This window comes from Triplophysa rosa, linkage group LG10, assembly GCF_024868665.1.
Source record: "Triplophysa rosa linkage group LG10, Trosa_1v2, whole genome shotgun sequence".
In the NCBI taxonomy this organism is placed as follows: Eukaryota; Metazoa; Chordata; class Actinopteri; order Cypriniformes; family Nemacheilidae; genus Triplophysa; species Triplophysa rosa.
In genome coordinates this window covers 11498939-11523833 of record NC_079899.1, presented here as the reverse complement: position 1 = coordinate 11523833, position 24895 = coordinate 11498939, and the positions used below count along the sequence as shown (strand labels likewise).

The 24895-nt window shown below is 37.5% G+C and overlaps 3 protein-coding genes and 1 long non-coding RNA gene across 5 annotated transcripts in view; 2 read left to right on the top strand and 2 right to left on the bottom strand.

Annotated features, from left to right (window-relative positions):
- Nucleotides 1–12581, bottom strand: part of rnf144aa (ring finger protein 144aa) — a 38560-nt gene extending 25979 nt beyond the window's left edge. Inside the window, exons 1-3 of one of the 2 annotated variants that reach the window (XM_057344541.1) lie at nt 12459–12563; nt 2532–2654; nt 2230–2428 (exon numbers count right to left, since the gene is read on the bottom strand). The gene's annotated coding sequence lies outside the window, so the exon portion shown is untranslated. Of the gene's footprint in view, nt 1–2229; nt 2429–2531; nt 2655–12458 lie in introns of both variants that reach the window. The other variant, XM_057344543.1, reaches the window with a different exon arrangement.
- On the top strand, nt 2680–8431 carry LOC130560628 (uncharacterized). Its single transcript, XR_008963723.1, has 3 exons — nt 2680–5740; nt 6172–6293; nt 6578–8431. It is a non-coding gene; the product is annotated as an uncharacterized LOC130560628 (long non-coding RNA).
- A 1248-nt stretch (nt 12582–13829) lies between the features above and the next one.
- Nucleotides 13830–16892, bottom strand: rsad2 (radical S-adenosyl methionine domain containing 2). Its single transcript, XM_057344071.1, has 6 exons — nt 16402–16892; nt 16159–16320; nt 15725–15954; nt 15370–15519; nt 14992–15024; nt 13830–14649 (listed from the first exon to the last, which is right to left on the bottom strand). Exons 1-6 carry the CDS (start codon nt 16733–16735, stop codon nt 14485–14487), a joined length of 1074 nt encoding a protein of 357 aa, XP_057200054.1. The 5' UTR covers nt 16736–16892; the 3' UTR covers nt 13830–14484.
- Nucleotides 16893–17394: 502 nt separating this feature from the next.
- On the top strand, nt 17395–24470 carry cmpk2 (cytidine monophosphate (UMP-CMP) kinase 2, mitochondrial). Its single transcript, XM_057344864.1, has 5 exons — nt 17395–18128; nt 18655–18769; nt 19695–19896; nt 20165–20398; nt 23192–24470. Exons 1-5 carry the CDS (start codon nt 17529–17531, stop codon nt 23310–23312), a joined length of 1272 nt encoding a protein of 423 aa, XP_057200847.1. The 5' UTR covers nt 17395–17528; the 3' UTR covers nt 23313–24470.
- The last annotated feature ends 425 nt before the right edge of the window (nt 24471–24895 follow it).

Here is a 24895-nt window from a genome sequence, read left to right as displayed (position 1 = left end):
TTCATCACAGAAGTGAGCACTGTACTTTACTACACATTTTACTGCTTTATTCAGCTGATATCTCAAGAGATTATCCTTTATACTTATATTCCTATATACTATGTATTGTGGGTTATTTTGTAGTTTGGTGAGTCGGACAAGGTCACAATAACGATCTTGCATAAAACATGCGCCTTCCATCCTGACATGCGTCATTTATGAAACCATCGGTCTCGTTCCCAAAGAAACTTCCTTGAACGTCATGAGCTAGATTGGTAGGCAGCTTTGTGGTAGCCTAATGATCATCATGGTGTCCTTCTACAGTATATGACTAATCGGTCCAATCACTTCAGCAGACATGGGATGTGTCCGGTTCCTACTGTAAACTCGAATGGTTTTAAATGGTTTTTAGTTGGAGCTGGTCATTAGCTGCACCAAGCTGTTTTCGGTGGTTGATCAACTGAACTACCAACTAGTGGGATGAGGTCATTCTGGAAGACCATACTGGTTAACCAGACCAGAAAAGTAAACCTGGTTGATTAAATCTGCTTGAGCTGATTACCCATGTTCCATACAGTTTGAAGTGGTTGACAGGACCCCCTAAAGTCAGAGCTGCTAAACGTTCTATCAGTGTTTTTTGAACAATGACAATAAAGATTTTTAAATTCTATTCTATTCTATATACATGTAATTAAATAGTGTCAATTTTGTCGTTTATAAGTAACAAAGCAAAAACAAAAACTATTCTTGTGCAATACATATACTTCCAGTTAGGAATCAATAAACTGGAATAGCTTATAATGTTCCCAGTGTGATTAAAAAAGCGCAATTATTGTCAATGATGAATACTATATGATTAAAGCAGGGCAGTGTTGGCTTGCTCACCGGGAGACTGCATTTATTTATTTATTAGATATTATTTATTAGAATGATCTTGCTTGGTCTTAAACACCATGCAGTGTGCTGTGTTTTACCTTTCTGTGATTTTCTGTTTTTCTTATTTTCTCTTGTAAAGCTGCTTTGGAGCAATGCACATTGTGAAAAGCGCTATATAAAATTGAACTGAATTGAACTAAAACATTTTAACTTTACTGTGAAGGCTAAAGAAAAGTTAAGACAGCCATATCAAAATCAGACAAAATTAGATCTAAAGTGACATCTTCCTCCACAGAAGCCTTGTGGCACACCATTTGTGCCTGAAAAATTAAGCGGATATGACAAGTATACAGTGGAGCACTTATTTATATTGACACAATCAAATACTGAAAGCCTGAGGTGAACGCCGCCTGTTGTCACTCAAGGTTCTGTGCCTTACGAAACAAACTATTGAATTAAAAGAAGAAAATAAAGTCTATAATTTGATACAAGAAAACAATTCTTACATTTCTGATTAAAGAAAGATATGAAAGTGAATTATTTAGCCAACAAAATAAATGTTTCTTTTTTAAAGATCTTTTTTTTTCAATATACTTGTACAGTACATGGAATACGCAGTTAAGAGGGGAAAGGTACAGAGCAGCACAGAATTCACTACATGTCTAAACTGGTCTCCTCGCCTCAAAAAACACTCCCTTGACAAAAACACACTGAAGACACATTCATACATGCCAAACGGGTAACTTAAATCCTAAAAAATAATAAACAACAAGTATTACACAACAAAAACTCTACTACAACAAGCAGAAAATGTGCCGTGTCATATCAAACATCAGCACAGCTTTGTTCAGAAAAAGTAATAAGTTGCTTTCAGTTTTGCCCCCTCGAAGACCCCTGTAGTTTGTTGAAGTTACATTACAAGTTGTAAAATTGTGGCAGCAAGCCACAGCAGCTACCAGGCGGTTACGGAGTCTAACAAAAATGGCCCTGAGGTGAAGTCAACCAATGAAATGTTAATAACACAAAAATAATTCACAGGCTATTATAAATACACAGCATGCGACAGACAGCATGCTAAACAACTGCACCAAACTGAAAGTCATTGTGGAAAAAATGTACTAGAAAATATATCACAATGTACTTATAAGCAAACAGTTTTTTTTTTGTTGGTAACCAAACAGCGGCAGCACCCATTGACTTGGTTTTGTGTCCGTACAATGGAAGTGAATGGGTACCACTGTTGTTCTGCAGAAGAAATAAAGTCATACAGGTTTGAAATGACAAGAGGGTGAGTAAATGATGACAGAATTTTCATTTTTGGGTGAACTATCCCTTTAAAGCCACAACAGGCATTTGAATGATGCTGTGTTGTACCTGCATAGATTTCCAGTACTCACTGCATGATGAGTTTACACGCTGCCATCCAGATATTAACATGCAAATGTCTCATTATATCACCAACCACATGTGGTAACGCTTGATGAACTGGCTTGGGTGCGCGCTTCCAGGTTTGAGTGGGTGTTGACTGTGAGAACTGAATGAATAAAAATGATGCCCGTCACACTACACTGGGCTACAGGTGAAAACACAAGCATGCAGAATGATTGTTCACTCCGAATCATGATTCTCCATTCAAATTTCTCTATTTAAAGCAATGTATATAAAAAATATCATACAATTTTCACGGTTTGTTGCCTTTTTACATCAAATCTCACTTGGGGGCTTGGGACTTTGAATATTCCTGGGGTGCCATCAGCCAATCAGGGATGACGTCACTTTCCTGTGGTTCAGATGATTCTCTTTAAAAAAAAAAACAACAACTAAAAAATGGAGCCGTGCACCTTATGGCAAGTTTTAAATGGTGTAGTTCTGCGGAGGGTGTTCGCCGACCATGCGTTCTTGACATACTGTCCTTTTGTAAACTGTTTTGTGCAACTTGTAAACATGAAGCTACTGGTATTAATCCTGCAATTGGGATCCAGCTGAGGTCACCTTCTGCCCTGAGACAGTCTAGTCAGTGTCTGCATTACAAAGCTTTGCAGTAACTGCTTTCTCAAGCACAGCTGTAAGGCAACAACAATGCAGCTTTTGATATCATTTATAGGAATGATGAAACAACATTATATATAATATATCTACAGCCCTTCTGCTTGTTTATGGGAAAAAACATCGCCTTGAGCTGTAATGGCAACACAGATTTGAATCAGGAGGAATTCAGTGGTAATTGATATAGAAGTACCTTATCTTACAGTAAATAATACATGATTGTAAAACTTTATTGTCATTCATTATTCATTCGTTGGTATGGCAATAAGATCTTAAGTTAAACAATGGGTGTGTTGTCATACTGCTTCCTGTAATTCAACTGCAGAATGGTCCATTTCTCTCAAAACGTACATATTACCAATTGACCATATAGCCTTTAAGTGCCCCGTAATGCATTTAGTGTATCAAATATATGTGTGTGGAGGTTGAAGAAGTCAAACAAGGCTATTGTATGGGTAAAAATACAGTACGCTTATCTGCCAAGCTTAAAACACATTAGGACAGCTAGAAACCGTCTTCATGGATTTCCTATAAAAATTCAAGGCAAAAGTGTGGTCAGACTTTGCAAGTGAGATGCATTAAATGCAAGGACCAGGAAAAGTCAAGGTCAAGCTTCTTTATTATACAGTTTTAACAATACTTGTTGTAGCATCAGATGGTACTTAATACAAATTGGAGCAAGTGGCACGCACTTCTACAATGCAAACAAAAACTTCTCTCCTGTTGTCTTCCAGGGATGTACAGTCTAGAATCACACCATACACATCCTTCTAGCTAACCAGGAGTTCCACATTTATGTATTTAACCAAATATCTCATAAGCAAATGACTACATTTAAATTAGGGTTGTGCGATTTGGGGAAAATATCTAATTGCGATTTTTTTGACAGACATTGCGATTGCGATTTGATTTGCGATTTTAACTTTTCTAATTCAAACTTCAGCTCAATATTGTTGTGTGGAGCACAGTATGGGTATAATTACCCTGCTGAAAGAAAACAACAACAAAAACATTACAGAAATTCTAATTGTTTCCATTAAAACCATTACAAAATTCATTTTTGTAGTGTGTTTTGGGCATTATTCAAATCGGGCTTACTGTTGTTCAATTGGTTCCCAGCTTCAAGATTACATCACACCAATAGAATCCAAATACCAGTGTACACTATTATAGTTTCCATTAAAACAAATACAACTCCCATTGTAACCCTTAAATCCATAACATTTTCTATTGTGTTAGTGAATTATTAAAATAGTTCATAGGTTACATAGGCTGATTTATTATTTTTTAAGTATGTGGGATTTTTTAAAACTAGTAGAAAATGTGCTGAATGTTTAATTTCATCCAAGTGAAATTAGCAAAACAGTTAGATAGAATTTACATTTGTTTGAAACGCGAAGCTAGGCGTGAGTTGACACAGGGTGCGCGCGTGCGTCAAGGTAACAGGCTGTATGTGCACATCAAGTTTAAACGGCTCGTCCACGAGACGTGCAACGCAGGGCAGAGACGTGCGAGTATGAAACAGGCTATGTGTGCGCATCAAGTTTAAACGGCTCGTCCGCGAGACGCGCAACGCGGGGAAGAGTCGCGCGAGTATGAAACAGGCTATGTGTGCGCATCAAGTTAAATATGGAAAGCCAAAGTATTCATTAACGCCTGGTAGGGCGTCTTATTGCACACTGACGCGTCAAAAGCGTGCGATTCGACAGCAAACGCGCGTCATTGACGTGTGATTTTTCGTGTAAACGCACGTTCTCGACGTGCGCTTTGAGTTAACCAAAAAACGCGCGACGGAAGCGTGCGCTTTTTGCATCAAAACGCGCGTCCTTGACGTGTGATTTGCTATTGAAAACGCGCGTTCTCGACGTGCGCTTAGGAGCCACCGAAAACGCACGCTTTGAGCGCGCGTTTTAGCCGGCCAAAACGCGCGTTTTCGACGCCCGTTTTTTCTTGTGATAAACGCACGTTATCAACGTGTAATCGGGTCAACCAAGCATGCAATGCCAACGTGTGGTTCAAGAGTCCAAACAGGCGAAAATAACGTGCTCTCCTCATGTCGAAAGCGTGTGCTCATTTTTAGGGCTTGAGTGTGTCATGTTTTGTCCGCTAGATGGCGTTATGACTCTTGTTGAAGCCAACCAAAACAACATGGAATTATCGAGGACAACTGATTGTAATGATGTGAGTTATTGTAATGAACGGACAACGGATTATGATTGTTCAGTTATTATACTGTAAGTATAATTTAGCTCCACAAAAAAAGACAGAGCCTGCCTTGCGTATGAAACATCATTTTTTTCTTTTAAATGGCCGTGGGGGAAGACCGTGGATAAAATAGACTTAATCAAGCCCAAAACTTTCTAAGGTAGTTGTGAGGTAGCCTACATATGTATATGCCACATTTATGTGACCTCCCCTGATATTCAGCCTTTTTGCTGTGGTGCTTTGGCTCCTCCCACTCAGGTTGCCATAATGAGACTGTATGACATAGGCTATAATGTTTCTTTCTGCAGGTGCGTTGTGCCTCAGAAATATTATCCATTGTTATCATTCCATCTTAATTTTAAATTTTTATCCACTGTAAGACCCAGTTCTTTTACTGAACTTCAATATTCTCCAGGAAACACACACAGGTTGAGCCTGTGCAACTACGTAAAAGGTCCGTGTTACATTTTCTGCTAGGTTTCATTAACACTACAGCGCAAATATGTAGCACCTGTATGACCAACATGGCTCGTAGAATTTTGGTACAGTGTAAGACAACTTTTAATGACTGTTGTCGTTTTTTGTTGTCATCGTTAAACTCAGACCTCGATATTGTGGAAGCAACAATTGTAAGGTAGGCTTTTCCGTTTACTGTTTAACCGTTGTCGTAATTGTTTTGCACGTTACAATGACAGAAAATACGTAAAGTTTTAGTTATGCCTTCCACTAGTATTTGTATTTTATATAACTATAACTATAGTTGCCAGTGTTGTGAATCATTGCTAGCCTTGCAATAATGTATTTCTGTCCAATTCGAATGTCCGTGTGAGTTCTTTCTTGAACAAGAGTTTAGGCCAGCAAGATTAACATTCTTTTTTAACTGTCTGTCTCCAGTTTTTAGTGCTGTGCGGTAGCCACACACTAATGGTGTTTTTTTTCGACTTTGCGATTGTTTGTGCAAACCGGTACTTTGCGTATTTTGCTTATCAACCGCATATACACCAGGTGCGAAATTAATCTATATTTTTGTTTCTTGAACATGTTTTTGTTGTGTGCTGCTTGTAGATTGGAAACGGTGTTGCTCAGTTTACGCGGGTTACAACTTGGAACTGCTGCTTCTGAGCAAGAACTAATCGATCTTCTATCAGCGTTCATTCAGATCCTGCGAGACGAGGCCAATAATCAAGGTAGTTTGATTACGTTTATTATATTTTCGTCTATTGCACACTTTAATTTCATATAACGATATAATGGGGTGACCGACATTTACACCCAAATTAAAGGGCCCATCAGAAATATATTTTGTATATATTAAACACAAACTTGTTGCAGCTTCTCCAGTTTGCCAGTCGATTGTTAATGAGCAGAAATTATTTACCAGTCCGTAATGCACATTATGACCATGTAGTTTGCATGCGAGTTCTTACGAACATCCTATAGAAAATGCTGTCTGTTTGTTCTATACATCCAGAAGGTGCAAGTGGGTATCAAGTACCATTGATGTATGTTGGTAGAGGGCCCCCATCCTATGATGTAACCAGGCCACAGCTAGAACTTCTGGTGGGGTCTGGATTTACTTCAAGGCAAATAGCTGAAATCCTTGATGTGTCACGATCCACTGTGAGACGGCGACTAAGGCACGTTTCAGCAAGTGTCTAACAATATGCATGCCATCAATTTACTGTATATGTTCACGTGAGCAATAGGGATGTGCACGAATATTCGATCCCCAAGAACTATTTGAATATTAAAAATTCTATTTGAATTTTAGTATTTTTCATAATAATAACATTGAGTCAGCACAAGGTTAAGTTACCGCTACAGAAGACATTAGTTGTCACGCCTTTTTCAACGCTTCTTCACTTCATCTGTAATGATTTTATAATATATAGAAAATAAAAAATCATTTGTATGTGTTCATAAACCTTTGTTAACTCAGATCGCAAGCTAGTTTAAATATTTTAAGTTTACACACCGGATGCCCGTTTAATGCTCGACTCACATCACCATATTAAAATGTTTAAAAACTGGCGAGCCACAGAATTCGTTAACATGTCCTACATTTGGTATAAAAATACCAACGTAATATTAAATGATTCAGAATAATTCATTTATTATACTTCTTCGGAGCGGTTGTTCTTAGTAAATTCATTTTCGTTCGTTAAAAATAAGTAATGCACATGTTAATGAATTTGGCCTTAACATAACACTGGCTCCTTTTTCCATACCTAAAAGCCTGAATTTTCCTTCTAGAAGTTCAAATAGGGTCGTCGCCTTAATTCAAGTTACAGCATGTAAATAAATTCGCACGGATGCTTTCTTTGTTTGTTTTAAAACGAGCTGTGATTCCTTACCTTAGTTGAAATAAATAGGCCTACCTTATTTATTGATGCAAAGCTAAACAAGACAGACACTGACCGTGAACGACAGAGAAAACAATATTTATATGCAGTGCTGATCAGCAGGAAATATCTTCCTCCGGTGACGGTCAAGTAGCTAATAAACATGGAAACAAGCACTTATTGTTCTGTCTTTGTTGCGGGGTATTTTTTAGGATCTTAACAGTCGGCATGAGGTATCAAGCCCGTTTACTTTATTTATTATCAACATTATAAACAATAAAGCCAGATATTCTTGTCAGATCTGGGTTTTGTTACCGGGAGTTAGAGAAGAGCAGCGCGTTTTCTCCGCTGTCGGCTTGTTAACCGTCGGCTTGTTGAACAGACTTTCACCAGAGTAAAATAGACCTATATTTTGTTTTTCTTATCAAGAACATGTAAAACAAAATAAACAAGATAACCATATATCACAGACTGTCGATATACGTTGCGTTTTGTTCGTTGTGTTTTGTCTGTTTTCTATTTGTATTATACCGTTCCGCGCAGGTTTAAATGCAGTTTTTATGTATTTTTCTATTTTTTCTTTTTTTCAACATTAAAAAACCTATGCTACAGGATATAATATTAATCCGTTATAAATATTTAATGATAATTATAAGCTTGATGTGAAATTGTGACTAAATAAAAACGTAACAAATTACGTCATTATTAACTAGGGCTGTCACGATTCTGAAATTTGACTGACGATTAATTGTCTTATAAATCATTGCGATTATGACGATTAATTGTCTGTTTTAGGGCTTTGACGATTATGACGATTAATTGTCTGTTTTTGAGCTTTGACATTTAATTCTCATTCATTTTTGATTCAGCGATTGAAACGACCATATTGTTCTGAATACAAGACTGTCTTTTTCTTGGAAATACATCGGAAAACATTGGGTCATCATATATTTAAGGTTTAGGCTTTTACCTGTCAATAATACAACCGCCAAATACCATTAACGCCTGGTAGGGCGTCTTATTGCACACTGACGCGTCAAAAGCGTGCGATTCGACAGCAAACGCGCGTCATTGACGTGTGATTTTTCGTGTAAACGCACGTTCTCGACGTGCGCTTTGAGTTAACCAAAAAACGCGCGACGGAAGCGTGCGCTTTTTGCATCAAAACGCGCGTCCTTGACGTGTGATTTGCTATTGAAAACGCGCGTTCTCGACGTGCGCTTAGGAGCCACCGAAAACGCACGCTTTGAGCGCGCGTTTTAGCCGGCCAAAACGCGCGTTTTCGACGCCCGTTTTTTCTTGTGATAAACGCACGTTATCAACGTGTAATCGGGTCAACCAAGCATGCAATGCCAACGTGTGGTTCAAGAGTCCAAACAGGCGAAAATAACGTGCTCTCCTCATGTCGAAAGCGTGTGCTCATTTTTAGGGCTTGAGTGTGTCATGTTTTGTCCGCTAGATGGCGTTATGACTCTTGTTGAAGCCAACCAAAACAACATGGAATTATCGAGGACAACTGATTGTAATGATGTGAGTTATTGTAATGAACGGACAACGGATTATGATTGTTCAGTTATTATACTGTAAGTATAATTTAGCTCCACAAAAAAAGACAGAGCCTGCCTTGCGTATGAAACATCATTTTTTTCTTTTAAATGGCCGTGGGGGAAGACCGTGGATAAAATAGACTTAATCAAGCCCAAAACTTTCTAAGGTAGTTGTGAGGTAGCCTACATATGTATATGCCACATTTATGTGACCTCCCCTGATATTCAGCCTTTTTGCTGTGGTGCTTTGGCTCCTCCCACTCAGGTTGCCATAATGAGACTGTATGACATAGGCTATAATGTTTCTTTCTGCAGGTGCGTTGTGCCTCAGAAATATTATCCATTGTTATCATTCCATCTTAATTTTAAATTTTTATCCACTGTAAGACCCAGTTCTTTTACTGAACTTCAATATTCTCCAGGAAACACACACAGGTTGAGCCTGTGCAACTACGTAAAAGGTCCGTGTTACATTTTCTGCTAGGTTTCATTAACACTACAGCGCAAATATGTAGCACCTGTATGACCAACATGGCTCGTAGAATTTTGGTACAGTGTAAGACAACTTTTAATGACTGTTGTCGTTTTTTGTTGTCATCGTTAAACTCAGACCTCGATATTGTGGAAGCAACAATTGTAAGGTAGGCTTTTCCGTTTACTGTTTAACCGTTGTCGTAATTGTTTTGCACGTTACAATGACAGAAAATACGTAAAGTTTTAGTTATGCCTTCCACTAGTATTTGTATTTTATATAACTATAACTATAGTTGCCAGTGTTGTGAATCATTGCTAGCCTTGCAATAATGTATTTCTGTCCAATTCGAATGTCCGTGTGAGTTCTTTCTGCATCAAGTTTAAACGTCTCGTCCGCGAGACGAGCGAGTATGAAACGAGCTATGTGTGCGCGTCAAGTTTAAACGGCTCGTCCGCAAGACGCGCAACGCGGGGAAGAGAGCGAGTATAACACAGGCTGTGTGTGCGGTCTCCTGAATTGGATGGTTCTTTAGTATTTATTTGCCTAATATGATCGATCTGACTCTGCAGATGCCATAATAACACACTCTCTCTCTCTCCCTCTTTCTGTTTTTTTTTTCTTTTTGATTAGGCATAACGGAGGTGCGCTCACTCTGTTGGTTAGCAAGAATGCCACTCAAAGCGGGCTTGGAACAGACGCGTTTCCTATATTTCACATCGCTTCCACATCGCAGCCTCTTGCGATTAGCAAATCGCAACATCTCACATCGCGATTGCGATTCGATTTCGATTAATCGTTCAGCCCTAATTTAAATGCTGCCAGTGCAGCTGGATGACCACAACCCACAAACCATGATGACTTATCTTTCTAAAATAAAATCACTGTGACTGTCGCCTTTTTATGGTCTGGAAAATCAGTGAATTGCCTCATTTGGGTGTGTCTTTCTGTTTGTTATGACTAAGACATTTATCTAATCTCTGTAAAATGTATAATTTCTCCTGTGAAATTACATAACACACAGGCCATTAATGTTATTGTGTTAGTATAGAGCGATCCCATGCACCTTACCACATATAAGGTGAGAGAGTATGAGTGCAGGGTTCTGTTCTCCTGACTGTGAAAGCTAAAATGAACAAGAGGACTTGGCATTTTACAGAAGATGGATGAAAATGCATATGATTTTTGATGATAATGCTTCAAATGCATTGATTACACAGTCAAATTTAACCGTAGATAACACTTATCAGACGCCCTATACTCTAAAAAAATGCTGGGTTATTTCAACCCACCGTTGGGTCAAATATGGACAAACCTAACGGCTGGGTTAAGATAACCCAGAATATGGTTATGTTTTACCCAATATTCTGTTAAAACAACCCAGAATTTAATTTGAAACAACCCAGCATGGGTTAATTTATAACCCAATGGCTGGGTTTGTCCATTTTTGACCCAATGGTGGGTTGAAATAACTATGTAACCAAATGCTGTAATCACAAGTATAAACCCTTCTTAAAAGTAGGAACCTGTATAGATAACCTTAAGTTTTTTTTTTAAATAATGACTGTTTAAAGTGTCACATAATGCTAGCTCATCCAAATTAAAATTTGGAGCCAGCATTATTGATACTGTACAAACTGTACATAAGCATCGATCCTATGAATGCCGAGTGTTGAGTAAATAGCAGAGCAAGTACACTAAAACAGTGGCTTTCAGCAAACTAGATATTTTCTTTGACACTGACTGTAAATATCACTCTAAGATAAACGAACTTCCTTTACATCACATTACAAGTTGACCACAAATGACTTTTTTGAGGTAACACCACCTGAACTGTATGTATCAATAAGAAACACACACATCGCAATGCCCTTTATTTCATAACTAAAATTGGTCATTGGTGCTGAGAGTCAGGGTCTATTCATACATTTTGAGGCTAAAAAGAGTCAACTACATCAATACACCATTTTTAAGCACTGTATGTCTGTTGGTCAGGAAAACAATTCATACATCCCTAAAAAACAAATCCAGCGAAAATGATGTCCTCAGAACTATTACATTGTATATTTACACAAACAGAGAATCTCTACGGCCTGGATCACTGAAGAAGACAACAAGCTCTTTTTGACAACCCATGGAAGATCACTTCATCCCTTCATTACTCAATCTAAAAGCATGTAAAACACTGTTTTCATGGGATGATCGCAGGCTGTCAAACTGGTACATATCGGTATTAACAACTGGTAATTTATTGCAAATGTTTCATGTACTTTATCATTTTCATATTTTATATCATTTCCATTTCTATACTCCTTTTTCTCTTGTACTGTTTGTGCTAAAATGTATTTTCTGATAAGCTACTTTGCGACAATGCAAAATTGTAGACAGCGCTTTTGTAATAAATATGAATTGCATGTGCAAATTATTAAATGCAAACCAATAAACCGCGTGCTCCGGAGGCCACGGGTCGTGCAATCAAAACCGTGGGTGCTGCTTGCCTACGGTACAGTAGGCAGCATTTCTGGCCATAACAAGCGCGTGCAACATTTTTGTACATTATGATGTTCACAACGTTGCACGCGCCTATAATGCTTACAATTAGTAGCTAGAGCAGGCAAGCAGCTCACAAGGTTTCCAGACTACAGCCTTTATCCGAATGAGAAAGTAACCTGTATAAAATAATAATAGTAAACATCCATTTTAGACCTCGGGTAAACAAATCTATCTGATCAGAGCACCACATCCAGGAAGAAAGAAAGTATAGAGTTCGCCGTTTTACCTCAATGTAGCCAACAAAGCATTGGCAAATGAAATAGAGATTTGATTACATTTTGAGCTGGCTGACATAAACATACTGCTTTATTTAAAAGGACGAACGCTGCACACATTTTTTCATTACTGAAAGTCATAGTGTATCCAGAATGCTGTGAATACAAGAGCGTAGTGTCAGACAGATACATTGAAAACAGATTAACCGCAGGAGTATTTTACCTTATGTCTTTATGTAGTTTTCCAGGTACAAATAAGAATCAACTGATCCGTCCGACGCGTTGTGAAGACGCCATTAGTCTGAGCATTTCCTAGTGCTGTGCTTAAGGACAGTGCGTCTCTGTATATCTGTGTATGTATGTGTGTCTCTCAGAAGCGAAAGATGAACACTAGCGCCCTCTGTTGGGTACATTTGAGACACTCAAGTAAACGTGTTATCTACATTGCATCCACTACGAACACCACACCAACAACCATTTCAATAAAAAACAATCAATATTTATTGATTTAACAAAGAAAAAACAATACGGTTGGAAAAATTATTGAATGAAAATCTAAATTTATTTATTTATTTTGTGCTTTCTCTTTTTTTGGTCACTGATTTACACTCAAAATATGAGTGTGGCGAGAGAGAGAGTTTGTAACTATTGTGGCTCTTAAGGCAAAACTTTAAACAAGGGCTAAATTATTTACAATGTTATCATATGTGTAGTATTTACACGGTATCGATACTCATGGTTATTGTTAATACCAGTGTAACTTTCTATGCTCTTTGTAACGGTTTCAGCACCACCGGCCACGCCCCCCATGTCGTCACCGTCAGCTCGCTTCACCCGTTCCCTTTCCCCGGAGTTCTGAACTCAGTTTCCCAGCATGCACCGACCGCACATCCACCATTTTTGATTAGTCCACACCTGCATCACATCATCAGGACTCTATTTAAGTTTGCACCTTGTTGTTCTTCCATGTTCAGTCTTGTTGTCTTCACTGCAATTCTTTACCCCGATAAGTATACCTGTTTTTGGATATTCCTGTTTTTGAATACTTACCTGTTTTTTTTTGGATATACCTGTTTTTGAAATGCATACCTGTTTTTGGATATACCTGTTTTGGAAATACTTACCTGTTTTTGAAATACATACCTGATTTTGGATATACCTGTTTTGGAAATACTTACCTGTTTTTGAAATACATACCTGCTTTTGGATATACCTGTTTTGGAAATACTTACCTGTTTTTGAAATACATACCTGTTTTTGGATATACCTGTTTTGGAAATACTTACCTGTTTTTGAAATACATACCTGCTTTTGGATATACCTGTTTTGGAAATACTTACCTGCTTTTGGATATACCTGTTTTTTGAAATACTCACCTGTTTTTGGATTTTCCTGTTTTTTAAATAAACTCCTTTTTTCTTATCTACCTCCGTGGTGTGCTCTCCGTCTACCAGAACCCTGACACTCTTAGAGCTATATATACAATTATAATAACATTATTACAACCTAAAAGATGTTATCAACAAAAGTATTTATTTTCTAAATAGCAAATAAGTCAAATAAATAAAACCCTGTTTCAAACTAGGCTGAGATTTAATTACATTTATTAACGCAATAATAATACATACATTCTTCTTACTTATCTTAATGCTTCTTCCTATGACAAAGTACATACAAATGTACTTTAAAAATAAAGTGCACATCAAAAAAGCTTCACATAAAGCTGAATAACATAATGAACTGCATACATTAAAAAAATACAGTACAAACAAATACAAAAATATGCTTGATTGTATATTACAAATGAATAAGCCTTAAATTTAAAAAAATGTATATATACAGTATATATATCATTTTTTTATATTTTAATGCAGTAGCCTATGTACATGTGACTGTGAGTAGAGTTTGAACTAATATAATTTAATGCAATGTTCATGCAACAGTTAACCACCATACACTCTTAAAAATAAAGAGGTTAAAAGGTTCTTCACAGCAATGTTATAGAGAACCATTTTTGGTTCCACAAAGAAACCTTCAGTGAAAGGTTCTATAAAGAACAATCTCTTTCCTACCTTTTATAATCTGAAGAACCTTTTTTTTGCCACAAAGAACCTTTTGTGAAACAAAAAGGTTCTTCAGATGGTAAAGGTTCTTTACGGAACCATGTATATGGAGTTTATTTTTAACAAATCACATTAAATAAAATATTCATAGTCACAAGGAGAAAATTTTGTATTTTATAGGAAGGGTCACCAATCCAGTTTCATGTCTGCTTTGCTCCATACATATTTTCCTCCTCTTATGCGGAACATTTTCTCATCAAAACCACTAAACTTTATGGCCTCTTCCACACCAACATCCAGAATGGATTTTGAGGGATCTTTTCTGCCCTCTCGACAATCCAGGAAACGCATCTGCAGCATCAGATAAAAAAGTCAATTCATGACTCATTCTGACTATATAACAAAGACAGTGTGATTACTGATTATTAAGAGAAAAAAGATTATCTATGAAAAAAAACAGTAATTTGAAGCCCAAATTAAAGAAAATATGGGCTAAATTACTGGGGGCCTTATTATATTTCTATCCACGATTTATGTGCTACTGATATGATGACATAATCCAAAGGAATCGTTTACAGTTCGATAATAGCGTAATCAAATAAAGAAATCATTCACAGCAGACACTAATGATAGCATAATCTAATATAAAATCCTTTACAGAGTAATAGTTGCTGATAAGAAAATATCACTTACATATTCATCGAGAATCAGGTAGGAGTCTTTCATCTGTAATAGAAAATAGACAAATAAATAAACAATTATTATTCAAAGCAGTAGAATGATTTACTGTATATTGTCTTTATTATTAGTCTCGGGTTGCCATCTCAGAATAGAGTTGTACACTTTCATTTCAGTTCAATTGGTAATGCATGGCAATTGGAAGTATAAAGGCTTTGGTAATGATACATTTATGCATTTAGCAGACGGTTTTATCCATGATATGATGATATGACATGACATGATATGAAACTGTATGTTTGTTTGTTGTATTGCTGGTAAATTGAAACCACGTTAGTTCCCAAATCGTAAAAATATACAACACAAAATATAGGCTCGGTTCATCAACATTACCTTTTGATTAGACTCCGGAACCAGACATTTAATGCTCTTGTGGCGGTCCAGAAAGTCTTGGAATTGCTGATCGCTGATGACAAATTTCTCTGCTTCACGGAGGCTGTTCTCCCCTACATTTTCCCCTTCAATTAGCAGACACTGGAAGACCTGTGTGCATTACAATACATTCACATTTACGCATTTGGCAGATGCTTTTATCCAAAGTGACAATGCATTCAGGCTTTGCATCATATTATTATGTGCAATCATATGGAATTGAACTCATAACCCCGACATTGATAAACCAATGCTCTTTAGTAAATAAAAGAGTTAATGGGTCATTTTTGGGCTGTAATTAACTAAGTCATTTTACCTTCCAGCGCACTGGGTTTAGAACACTGATGCGTTCTCTCATGTCCTCCTCTACATTGAAGGTGTTGACAACTGAGTTGATCTTGAACGCCACCTTATACTCCCGGCACCAGTTACGTACTTTATGTAGGTTGTCCAAATGACTTTTCCTTCCCTGACTTCGACCTATGGCTTTATTGGTTTCTTCATTGAAGCTGTCACAAGAAATAGCCAGAATGTCCAAACAGTCACCTGTAGAAGATGATTGTAAAATTAAGCAAAAAGAAAAGGAATAAACTGAATTGTTAGATGTATATTTGTATACAAATTATACAAATGCAATAGACATAGATCCCGTTTTCTAATACTAGGATTTTTATTAGGCTAACTATTTGTTGTAAATCAATGAACACGTGCTGCCCTCTGCTGGTTATGAATGATTCTCACACGCCTTACCGTATTTCTGAAACCAGGTTTCCTTTATCAAACTGCCATTACTAACAATACTGACGCTCGGCAGTTTCAATTCCTCTTTGCAGTATTTCACCAGCAGTCCCAGGAAATCTCCCCTCTGGTGCACGAAGGGCTCCCCACCTGAGAAATTGATCTTTTCCATCCCTAAAACAGCCAATTGACAATATTAAAAAGCAGAAGATGAAAACATGCTCATCAACTTCAAAAGCTGAAATGTGACGTTACCTGCTTCTTTCAGACGTCGCAAGCCTCTCTTTGCGTCGTCAATAGGCAAGACGAACGAGGTCTTTGCGGTGTGGAAGCAAAAGCCGCATTTGTAATTGCATTGCCGGGTAAAATGGTAGTTTACACTACTTGGAGTGGTCAGCTGAGAATCAGATATCTCCTTCTGCTCCTTGGAGTGAGTTTTGGGAGGACTTGTCCTGGAAGCAACAAGTGTTTTCTGCGCCCGTGATCCAGATACCAGCGTCAAGACAGATACCCACAGGGTCGAAATGATGCTGCGGATCTTCATCAGCATTGCTGCAAAAGTCGGCCAAAGTTGGCTTGATGTGATCATGATGATAGTTTGGGCTGTGATGCACGAAGAGTTCCTGCTTGCCTTTTATACTGAGAGCTCTGCAGTTCTGATCGGTTTCTTTTCTTATTCGGATGGAGTGGAAAACGAAACACAAACAGCTGATCAGGGATAAACAAGTGTTATGTTTCTCCTGTTAACAGCCTCATTAGACTAAGCACACAATAATCAATATACACGAATACATGTTTTAACACTCTTTAAATAAAGTAATAAATAATAAAGTATAATGAATAAAAATAACAACGAATAAATACATGCATTTAATATGACTAAATATTTTATTAGTTTCTGGGTCAGGTTGCCAAACACAGTAGGCTAATTTACATGACGTAGTTGGCTATACCTATTGGTTAATAATGGCTATTTTTATAAAACAGAAAATAAAACTTGTAAACGTATTTAAACTTGTTTAAAATGTAGCCTATTGGAATGAAAACTGAATGGTTAAATGTGACCTTAACCATTATCGTAAATTCATTGTAAACTAGATCTTGGCTGGGTTTCCCGAAACCTTCTTAATGCTAGGTCATTCTTAAGTTGTACCTTAAGAGTGGTAGCGATATATTCTTAAGAACGCCGTAGTGAGTGATACGAAGGTACCCAGCCCTTATAGTTTTCCAGTCACCGCACGTTTGGAGTTACGTAAGTGTACTACTGGCTCTCCTAGTTTCGTTTTCCCGTCTAGTTTCGTTTCTCTGTAAACACGCCGCTCTATTTGAATGTTTCCCTGTAAACACCGTGCTTTATTTTAAGAAGGCTGACTGTCTATATAATGCCTAACGTAGTAGGGTGCACGATGCTATCTAGGGCAATGTTTCGCTGTGGACAGATGTGTTCTCGTGTATTTGCGGTGGAGTTTGATTTGCGCACCGAACCTCTTTACTTTACATTAAGCGCGAAACCACATATCCTACATCATGATTATCAGCGTTTTTTCGGTGATGGGAAAATATTCTCGCTCTACATCGACAGCGATAACAGAATCCAGAAAGCGCAAACTCATGCAGAAATAAAAACCAAACTGTCTAAAAAAATTGCACGAGATTGCGACGTCTTGGAGACGTGTTCTTTCATTCCGGATGTCAAAAACAGCGTCGTTAAGGGATTTTGTATACGGGACAAATCCACCCCAGGCATTTCAGAGGAGATATTAAAGACGTTTCGTCAGAATGAATCTGTATGTGTGTTTTCATACAAACGCGACGGTCAGTACTGCTGGCAGGAGTTGTGGTCACCTGTCAATCAAACGGAGAAGGCGGAGAGACAGTACGTCACACCCGCATCAACACCACTATATCACCCATCCACACTCGACATTAGGAGCTCCGATGTCTTCTACTCTAGGGATGAAGCCTACATGGTTCTTCAGGAGGTAGATTATTAGTCACTAGGTACCTTAAATATAGATCTTTTTGGTAAGGTTTATTATGGTAAATTTAGCCATTTTTGTACATACTTTTTTGTATTGTTGCAAACCTGCATGACTTCCTCTATTCTGCAGAACACAAAAGAAGATATTTTAGAGAATGTTGTTAACTGGCCCCCGTGCACTTGCATTGGTTTTGTGTCCATACAATAGAAGTGAATGGGGGCCAGTGCTGTTCGGTTACCAGATTTCTTCAAAATATCTTCTTTTCTGCGGAAGAAAGAAAGTCATAAAGGTTTGTATCGACAAGAGGGTGAGTAAATGATGACAGAATTTTCATTTTTGGGTGAACTATCACTTTAATGGTCACATTTTGTGTCAACTACCATAAGCAACTTCATATTGTTTTATGCTGATTATACTGTTACACTATTCAATTACTGTTGCATTGGTGGTGAATTATTTAGTCATGAAATGAATGGACGAAAGCAAACTGATCCAAGAGAACGCATATTTTTTATGCCCATCTCAGTGTAGCGACATTGTCCCCGAGTCAAAGGCTGTGCTGCAGCTTGTGGATGAACAAGTGGAGTCATGCGGAGGTGTTGGTTTTCCTGTCATTGTGATTGAGGGACTGGATGCTTCAGGTTAATACAGAGACAGCAGCATGTTCGCCACACTAACATACCATACCTTATATCAATGTTTCCCAAACCCAGTCCTCGGGGCACCCCTCCCAGAATATTTTAGATGCCTCGAGGACTGGGATTGGGAAATACTACTTTATTTAATACACTATTAATTCCGCAGCATACAGGTATAGTATCTTAACAGGGTTTTTCCTGGCTCAAAATGAGGCGGAGGTGGTGCCATCCTGATCTTGTACACACACACACGTAGGCCTACTGTACCTTTAAGTGGCTTAACCAAAGTGACTTTGAGTTTGACATATTAAAAGTTCTAATAAAATTAGATAAAAATGACAATTATTAAGTTATATAAAACATTACTTTTATTCAACCAAACATAAAAATTTTTAATCAAATAAAGCTTTTTTATCATTTTCAACTAACTTTTCAGCCCACAATAGCCAACTGAATTAACCAGTCTTTCTAAATGAGCAAAGCTCATTCACATTTTGCATTCTCTGTGGTTCACTTTAAATGGGATCTCTTATATTCGCTAGTGACTGAAAAGTTCAATAGTTTAAATGAATCGGTTCAAATGAGTCATTAGTGTGCGAGTCGTTCTGAACGCAATGTGCGTTCATACTGACAAATGACAGTCTGTTAAATGCACGCAGCATTTCTTGTGAAGACTCACAACATAATTTTGGCGAGAGCCTGAGGCGGCACAACATTTGACGGAGGCGGCCGCCTCCAATTTCTCTATGCAGGAAAAACCCTGCTTAAGTAGGTGTAGTATCCATACAGTACAAAAAGTTGTACTGTCAGTCACTGTTACTACACTGTTGAATTTGTTTTTCCAACAAAATCCCGTCCAACTATAACACTGCCATATAGTTTATTGAATGACTTCACTCCATCTTCTCCCGATTTCTTCGCACACCAGGTAAAACTACTCTCACAGAAGCCCTACGGGAGTCTCTGAATGCCACTCTGCTGAAATCTCCTCCCCAGTGCCTGGCTCCTTTCAGACAGCGCTTTGACTCAGAACCACCCGTCATCCGCAGGGCCTTTTATGCTCTTGGGAATTACATCACTGCGGCTCAGATGGGAAAAGAATCTTTGAAAGCCCCCGTCATAGTGGACAGGTAGAGCCACAAATACACTCCCATGATTCTGATGTGTACGATACAACACATTGAAGCATGTAGCAGATGTCTGTATTAATGCAGGATTTGTGAAAACTTTGTCTAGCAGTCCAAGTTTAGAGCCCAAAATGCAGAGTGACATGACTTTAAAACAATTCAGAAGAAAATGGCATCATAAATTGTTAATCCTGGCAGTATAGTGAATAAGAAAAGTACAGAATGTAAAGTTGAACCCTAGACAGACTGGTCTCTGATCGATCTCTGATAGGTATTGGCACAGCACAGCAGCGTATGCTATAGCCACAGCTGTCAGCGGGAGGTTGGAAAATCTCCCCAGACCAGACTCGGAGCTCTACCAGTGGCCAGAAGACCTGCTCCGACCAAACCTGGTGCTGCTGCTTAATGTCAATCCAGAAGAAAGAATGAGAAGATTGAGGGACAGGGGACAGGACAAGACCATTGAGGAGAATGAGCTGGAGGTCAATCAACTCTTTCGACTGAAGTAGGTTAAACTTGTGGCTTTCAAGTTCAAATAAAATTAATAAAATAAATTGTAATTAAATTGAGGGTTTAATTTTGTAAAACACATACCAACCCTAATAGAATGGATGCACGGAGTGCTGCCTACATATTTCCGTAAAATCTCAGGAGGTGGAAAAGCTTCCGGGTGGTATTCACCCATAGCAAATGTGCTTTACCAGCGCTTGTTTTTGGGGGAATTAACGTGTAATATAGATTAGTGAAATACATCGTATTGTTAAAATACTATATATTAAACATGTTACGGGTGCTACTGTATAATACAAAACTTGTGGGTCGAGCTTCCTTCAGGCATGGCTGTGTCTGTCACGGTTTGTGGGGGAAGAACCCAGATGCAGACAGCAAGGAAGGGGTTAACACAAAACTTCTATTAAATTATAAAACAAAAACCCACGATGGGGGAACAAATACTAACAAAGGGACTTTTCAAAAAGACAAACAAAAACTTCCCTCAAAAACTTCCCATTTCTATAATCATCTAACACCGATGAACCCAGTGAAACCTCAGACCTCCTTTCCTCTATTCACATTCTTGACTGCTTCCCCCTCTCATGCATAAGGCGTGGGACATGTCCTATTGGGCAATTCAACTGTGCTGAAATAGTGGGATTATAACACCAAATCTTATTAAGCGAATCTGAAAATAATAACTGATACACAGAAATTGTCAGGTAAAATGCAAATACAAAAACTATTAAATACTTCAAACAAATGCTTTTGATTTAAATAAGGTTTTATATTGGAATATTGTAAAGTAAAATAATTTCATATTTAAAATGATTAAATTTAATGGTCTATATGAAATTCTCACAATACACAGTAAAAATGCTATTTCAAAAGATGTCCCTGTTCTTGTCATGTTATCCCTCTTAACCATTTCTCATATTTCTTGTGGTTAACAGTACGACTTTGTGATCCTTGGAAAACTACACAAAATGTAAACAATAACTTGAAGCTTGAGGTCACAGCTATCCTTTGGCGTGTCCTGCTCCTAAACTTTGTGTCTTCTCTGAGTTCATAATAACTCTGAAACATGTTGTCCTCTCGCTGATCTCCTGTCATCTGCTTCTGACTGGGAGCTGAGAAAATACATATAGCCTAGTATTAATGATTTAAAGTCACACTCGTAACATAATAATGGGAGGTAAGTGAGAGCGTTAACATTTATTAAAAAACATCAACATTTAAGTTACTGTCCTCAACTTAAGGTGAATTATGTAACGATGTCAGTTTCTTTACAGCAAACCTGCATATCAGAGCCATATGACAGTTGTAAACAAATGTGTCTTACCGGGAAATGTGTTATTGATATCTGGTCAGATACATACAAATTTGTTGTTTAAGGTAAACGTATTTAAGTGCTGAAAATCATTGATAAACTCGGTGTAAAGATGATGTCATTCAGTGTTATCCAGCCTTAACGTTACGTGCTAGATGCTAATAGCAATAGCATCCAAGCTGTCCATGTATTTTTAAACGTATAGTTTAGAGTACTTCTCCATTTTACTTGATAGGGGGGCAGCTGACAGTCTCACAATGCTGACAAACATTGTTTATTGTAATCCGGCGAACTTTGTGTAAGCAGCGAGTACAAATATTCATCTTCTGCTCTGTCATGTTCACAGCTCTAGGTAGAGACGAATGGCTTCCGTTGGGGCAGCGGATGTTTTCTTGCACCCTGAGCGTAAACGCGGAAGTGACCGTGCATCGAGTCTATTGCCTTATGATAAGGAACTAGAATTTTTGGAACAAATTTTGGAATTTATTAACAGATTATCTCAAATCTGTTGCAATTTTTAATATAAAAAAACCTTACAAAGCTAATTCAGCAACAAACCTGTATCCATGTTTAGGTTTTCTATTTGTTTTATTTCATTTTCATATACATATAAAAGTAAAGTCCTTCCAGGGATGAGTGTCGCAAATTAGCTTTAGCTAATAAAGCTATGATACTTGAATTGGATGTTTCAGATTTATCTATATAAATTGTATCTGTCTCTACCTACTGTACATAAATGGAACAATAATAATAAAAGTAAAATAAAACAGGATTTCTCAATACATATGCTATAAAAAGAACCAACACAATAGCATAATTTGTAGCTATTTTAAGTTTTAGCGAATTGGTGGCTGTTTTATGAATTCGTACGATATCATTCGCTGTACAATATCAATGTTTTCGTATGATGTGATTTTGCTCCAATGATGGTTGTGTTAAGGGGTGGACCTTCATGCTTGCTTTTTAAAAAATCATACTTTATGTATTTTGTATCTTAATAATTCATACAACATTGCCATCTCGTCAAATCATTACTTTTTCCTAGGAGACAGCTTTGCTTTTCTGGAAAAACGGACCGTAATATTGATGACTCATTGTTCACTCAGGGGCGTATTCAAATTTGATTCATTGAGAAGTAAAAAATGTCCCTCTATTGAGAGTCCACCAATACTAGTACTACTGAAAAAAAAGATTCTTAATAGCGTTTTTGTTATTATTGCTTATATCTGAATATCCTGTCTAAATAACATTTACTGAAGATGCAAATTGACATTAAGTATTGTTGTCTAATAGAAAAATTATTTTACATATACTGATATGTATGCTTATTAATTGTTTCAAATTTCCAGCATAAATTGGGTTGTCAGGCATATTCAGATTCAGAGAGAACATCTTGTTTTTTCTCTTTGTTTTTATCATTACGTTTTAACGTATTGGCATCAGAAATTAAATGTCAAAATTGCTTCTTGATTTCAGAGTGGAGGAAGCTTACAAGAGAATCCAGAATCCTTCCTGCCTCAGCGTGGACGCAAGCCCCTCTCCACAAGAAGTGCTACAACAAGTGCTGCGGTTAATTAGGAACAAATGTCACTTGTAAATACTCAGCTCTTTAACAGATCAGACTACAAGCAATGCAATCTCTCTGAAACCACTAGATGGTAGTGTAGTGTCACGATTTCATCCTCTCTCAATCCTCTCTTTCATCGGTCCCACTGTAAGTCTCAGTCAGCTGAGCCTGTTGATTGAAAGAGAGGCTGATGGCAAGCAGCCAGCATATATTTTAGGCCTCGTATCTGGACGTCACAACATATTCCCTGTCCCACAGAGCTTTAGTGATGACACGAGAGGGAAAGATATTGCGGGTGCTGTAGCTCGATGTCAGCACTCATACGCCGGGTCAAAGCGTCCACTTTCCTCACTCTGAATTATTCCCACTGAAACACAGGAACTCAACTAAAGAGGTTTGAGAATTCATCAATCACCTCAATTAGATTTAAACACAAGAACTCATTGTTGGTCAGCTCTGTGTTCACCCCTGTAGAAGATGGAAGCAGGGGACTTTATGAGGATATTAAAAGCAATAGATCTGATCCAGGCAATTTTAAGTTTGTTTGATTTGTGGTTGTTTCTTTTGGATGCTGACTCTGATCATTCATTAAGAGTGACAAAGAAATACCAAAAGGACAATATACCTTTATATTCAGTTTAGGGGCCCTAATACCCGATTCTGTCTATTATACTGTCTGAAATGATGCAATTTTATTATTTTGTTTACAAATACAATCTCGGTTTTTGTTTTGACACTTTGATTTACTTTCTAGTGGTGTTTAATCATCTGTCTCCCTACAAGGAGTTTATTTAATACAATCTTTTTAATATTAAAAGAAAATCGTTAAATCTGAAAACTGAGTTCAGTTAAATTTCATTGCTTCAAACTCAATTTCACTTACATTTCAGTGTGTTCCTTTCACAAAGTTATGGTGTTGCCTTACAAAACTTGAGGAACGTTGTTTTCTTTTGTGGAGTTTGACCGCTTGTGTTCACTGTGAACTCTTATTGTATTTTAATACGGCTAAAGATTTTTCTTCTTTTGGGCACCATGACAATTCCAGCATCATGGATGTGACATTTTCAGTCAAAACTTGAAAAATAAATTCCAGTCCAGACATCAGAAAAATATCAGTCTATGTTTGCTATTTTACAGTAAATAAGGGGAAAATTGATGTGTTAAGTATGTGACAAAAAAGGAGAGCTGTTTTTGAGAGACAACATAGGATTTTTGTGAATTAAAATGTGCAAACCAGAAGCAATAATACCAACAAATGGAGTTTTTTAAGAATCTGGACCATTATGGATGTGACAGTTCTGTTATGGATGTGACAATTACTGACTAAGAAAACTATGCTGAAAAACCCCCCCAACCAAAAAACGCTTTAAAAACTACGAGAGACCTCACGTGGACATTTAAACCACCAAATTTGACATATGACCTATCTACTGTATATGATAAAAAACCTTTGGTAAAACTTGATTTTTCATTGTAGGGATCACAATTACATGGACTTGCCCACATACACATTTGAAACAACATGAGAGGGAGCAAATATTGATGTAAATTTTTACTTTTGGGTAAACTCTTCCTTTAATTATACAAAATCCATTGACCAACACATCAAGCAC

Excerpts from the sequence above, each read along its gene's own strand:
- cmpk2 (XM_057344864.1), top strand. The coding sequence starts at position 17,529 with ATGCCTAACGTAGTAGGGTGCACGATGCTATCTAGGGCAATGTTTCGC. Across the intron at positions 18,770-19,694 it reads TGAGGGACTGGATGCTTCAG|GTAAAACTACTCTCACAGAA; the intron begins GTTAATACAGAG and ends TTCGCACACCAG. Across the intron at positions 19,897-20,164 it reads GCCCCCGTCATAGTGGACAG|GTATTGGCACAGCACAGCAG; the intron begins GTAGAGCCACAA and ends GATCTCTGATAG.
- rsad2 (XM_057344071.1), bottom strand. The coding sequence starts at position 16,735 with ATGATCACATCAAGCCAACTTTGGCCGACTTTTGCAGCAATGCTGATG. Across the intron at positions 15,955-16,158 it reads AACCTGGTTTCAGAAATACG|GTGACTGTTTGGACATTCTG; the intron begins GTAAGGCGTGTG and ends CATCTTCTACAG. Across the intron at positions 15,025-15,369 it reads TTCCGGAGTCTAATCAAAAG|ATGAAAGACTCCTACCTGAT; the intron begins GTAATGTTGATG and ends TTTCTATTACAG.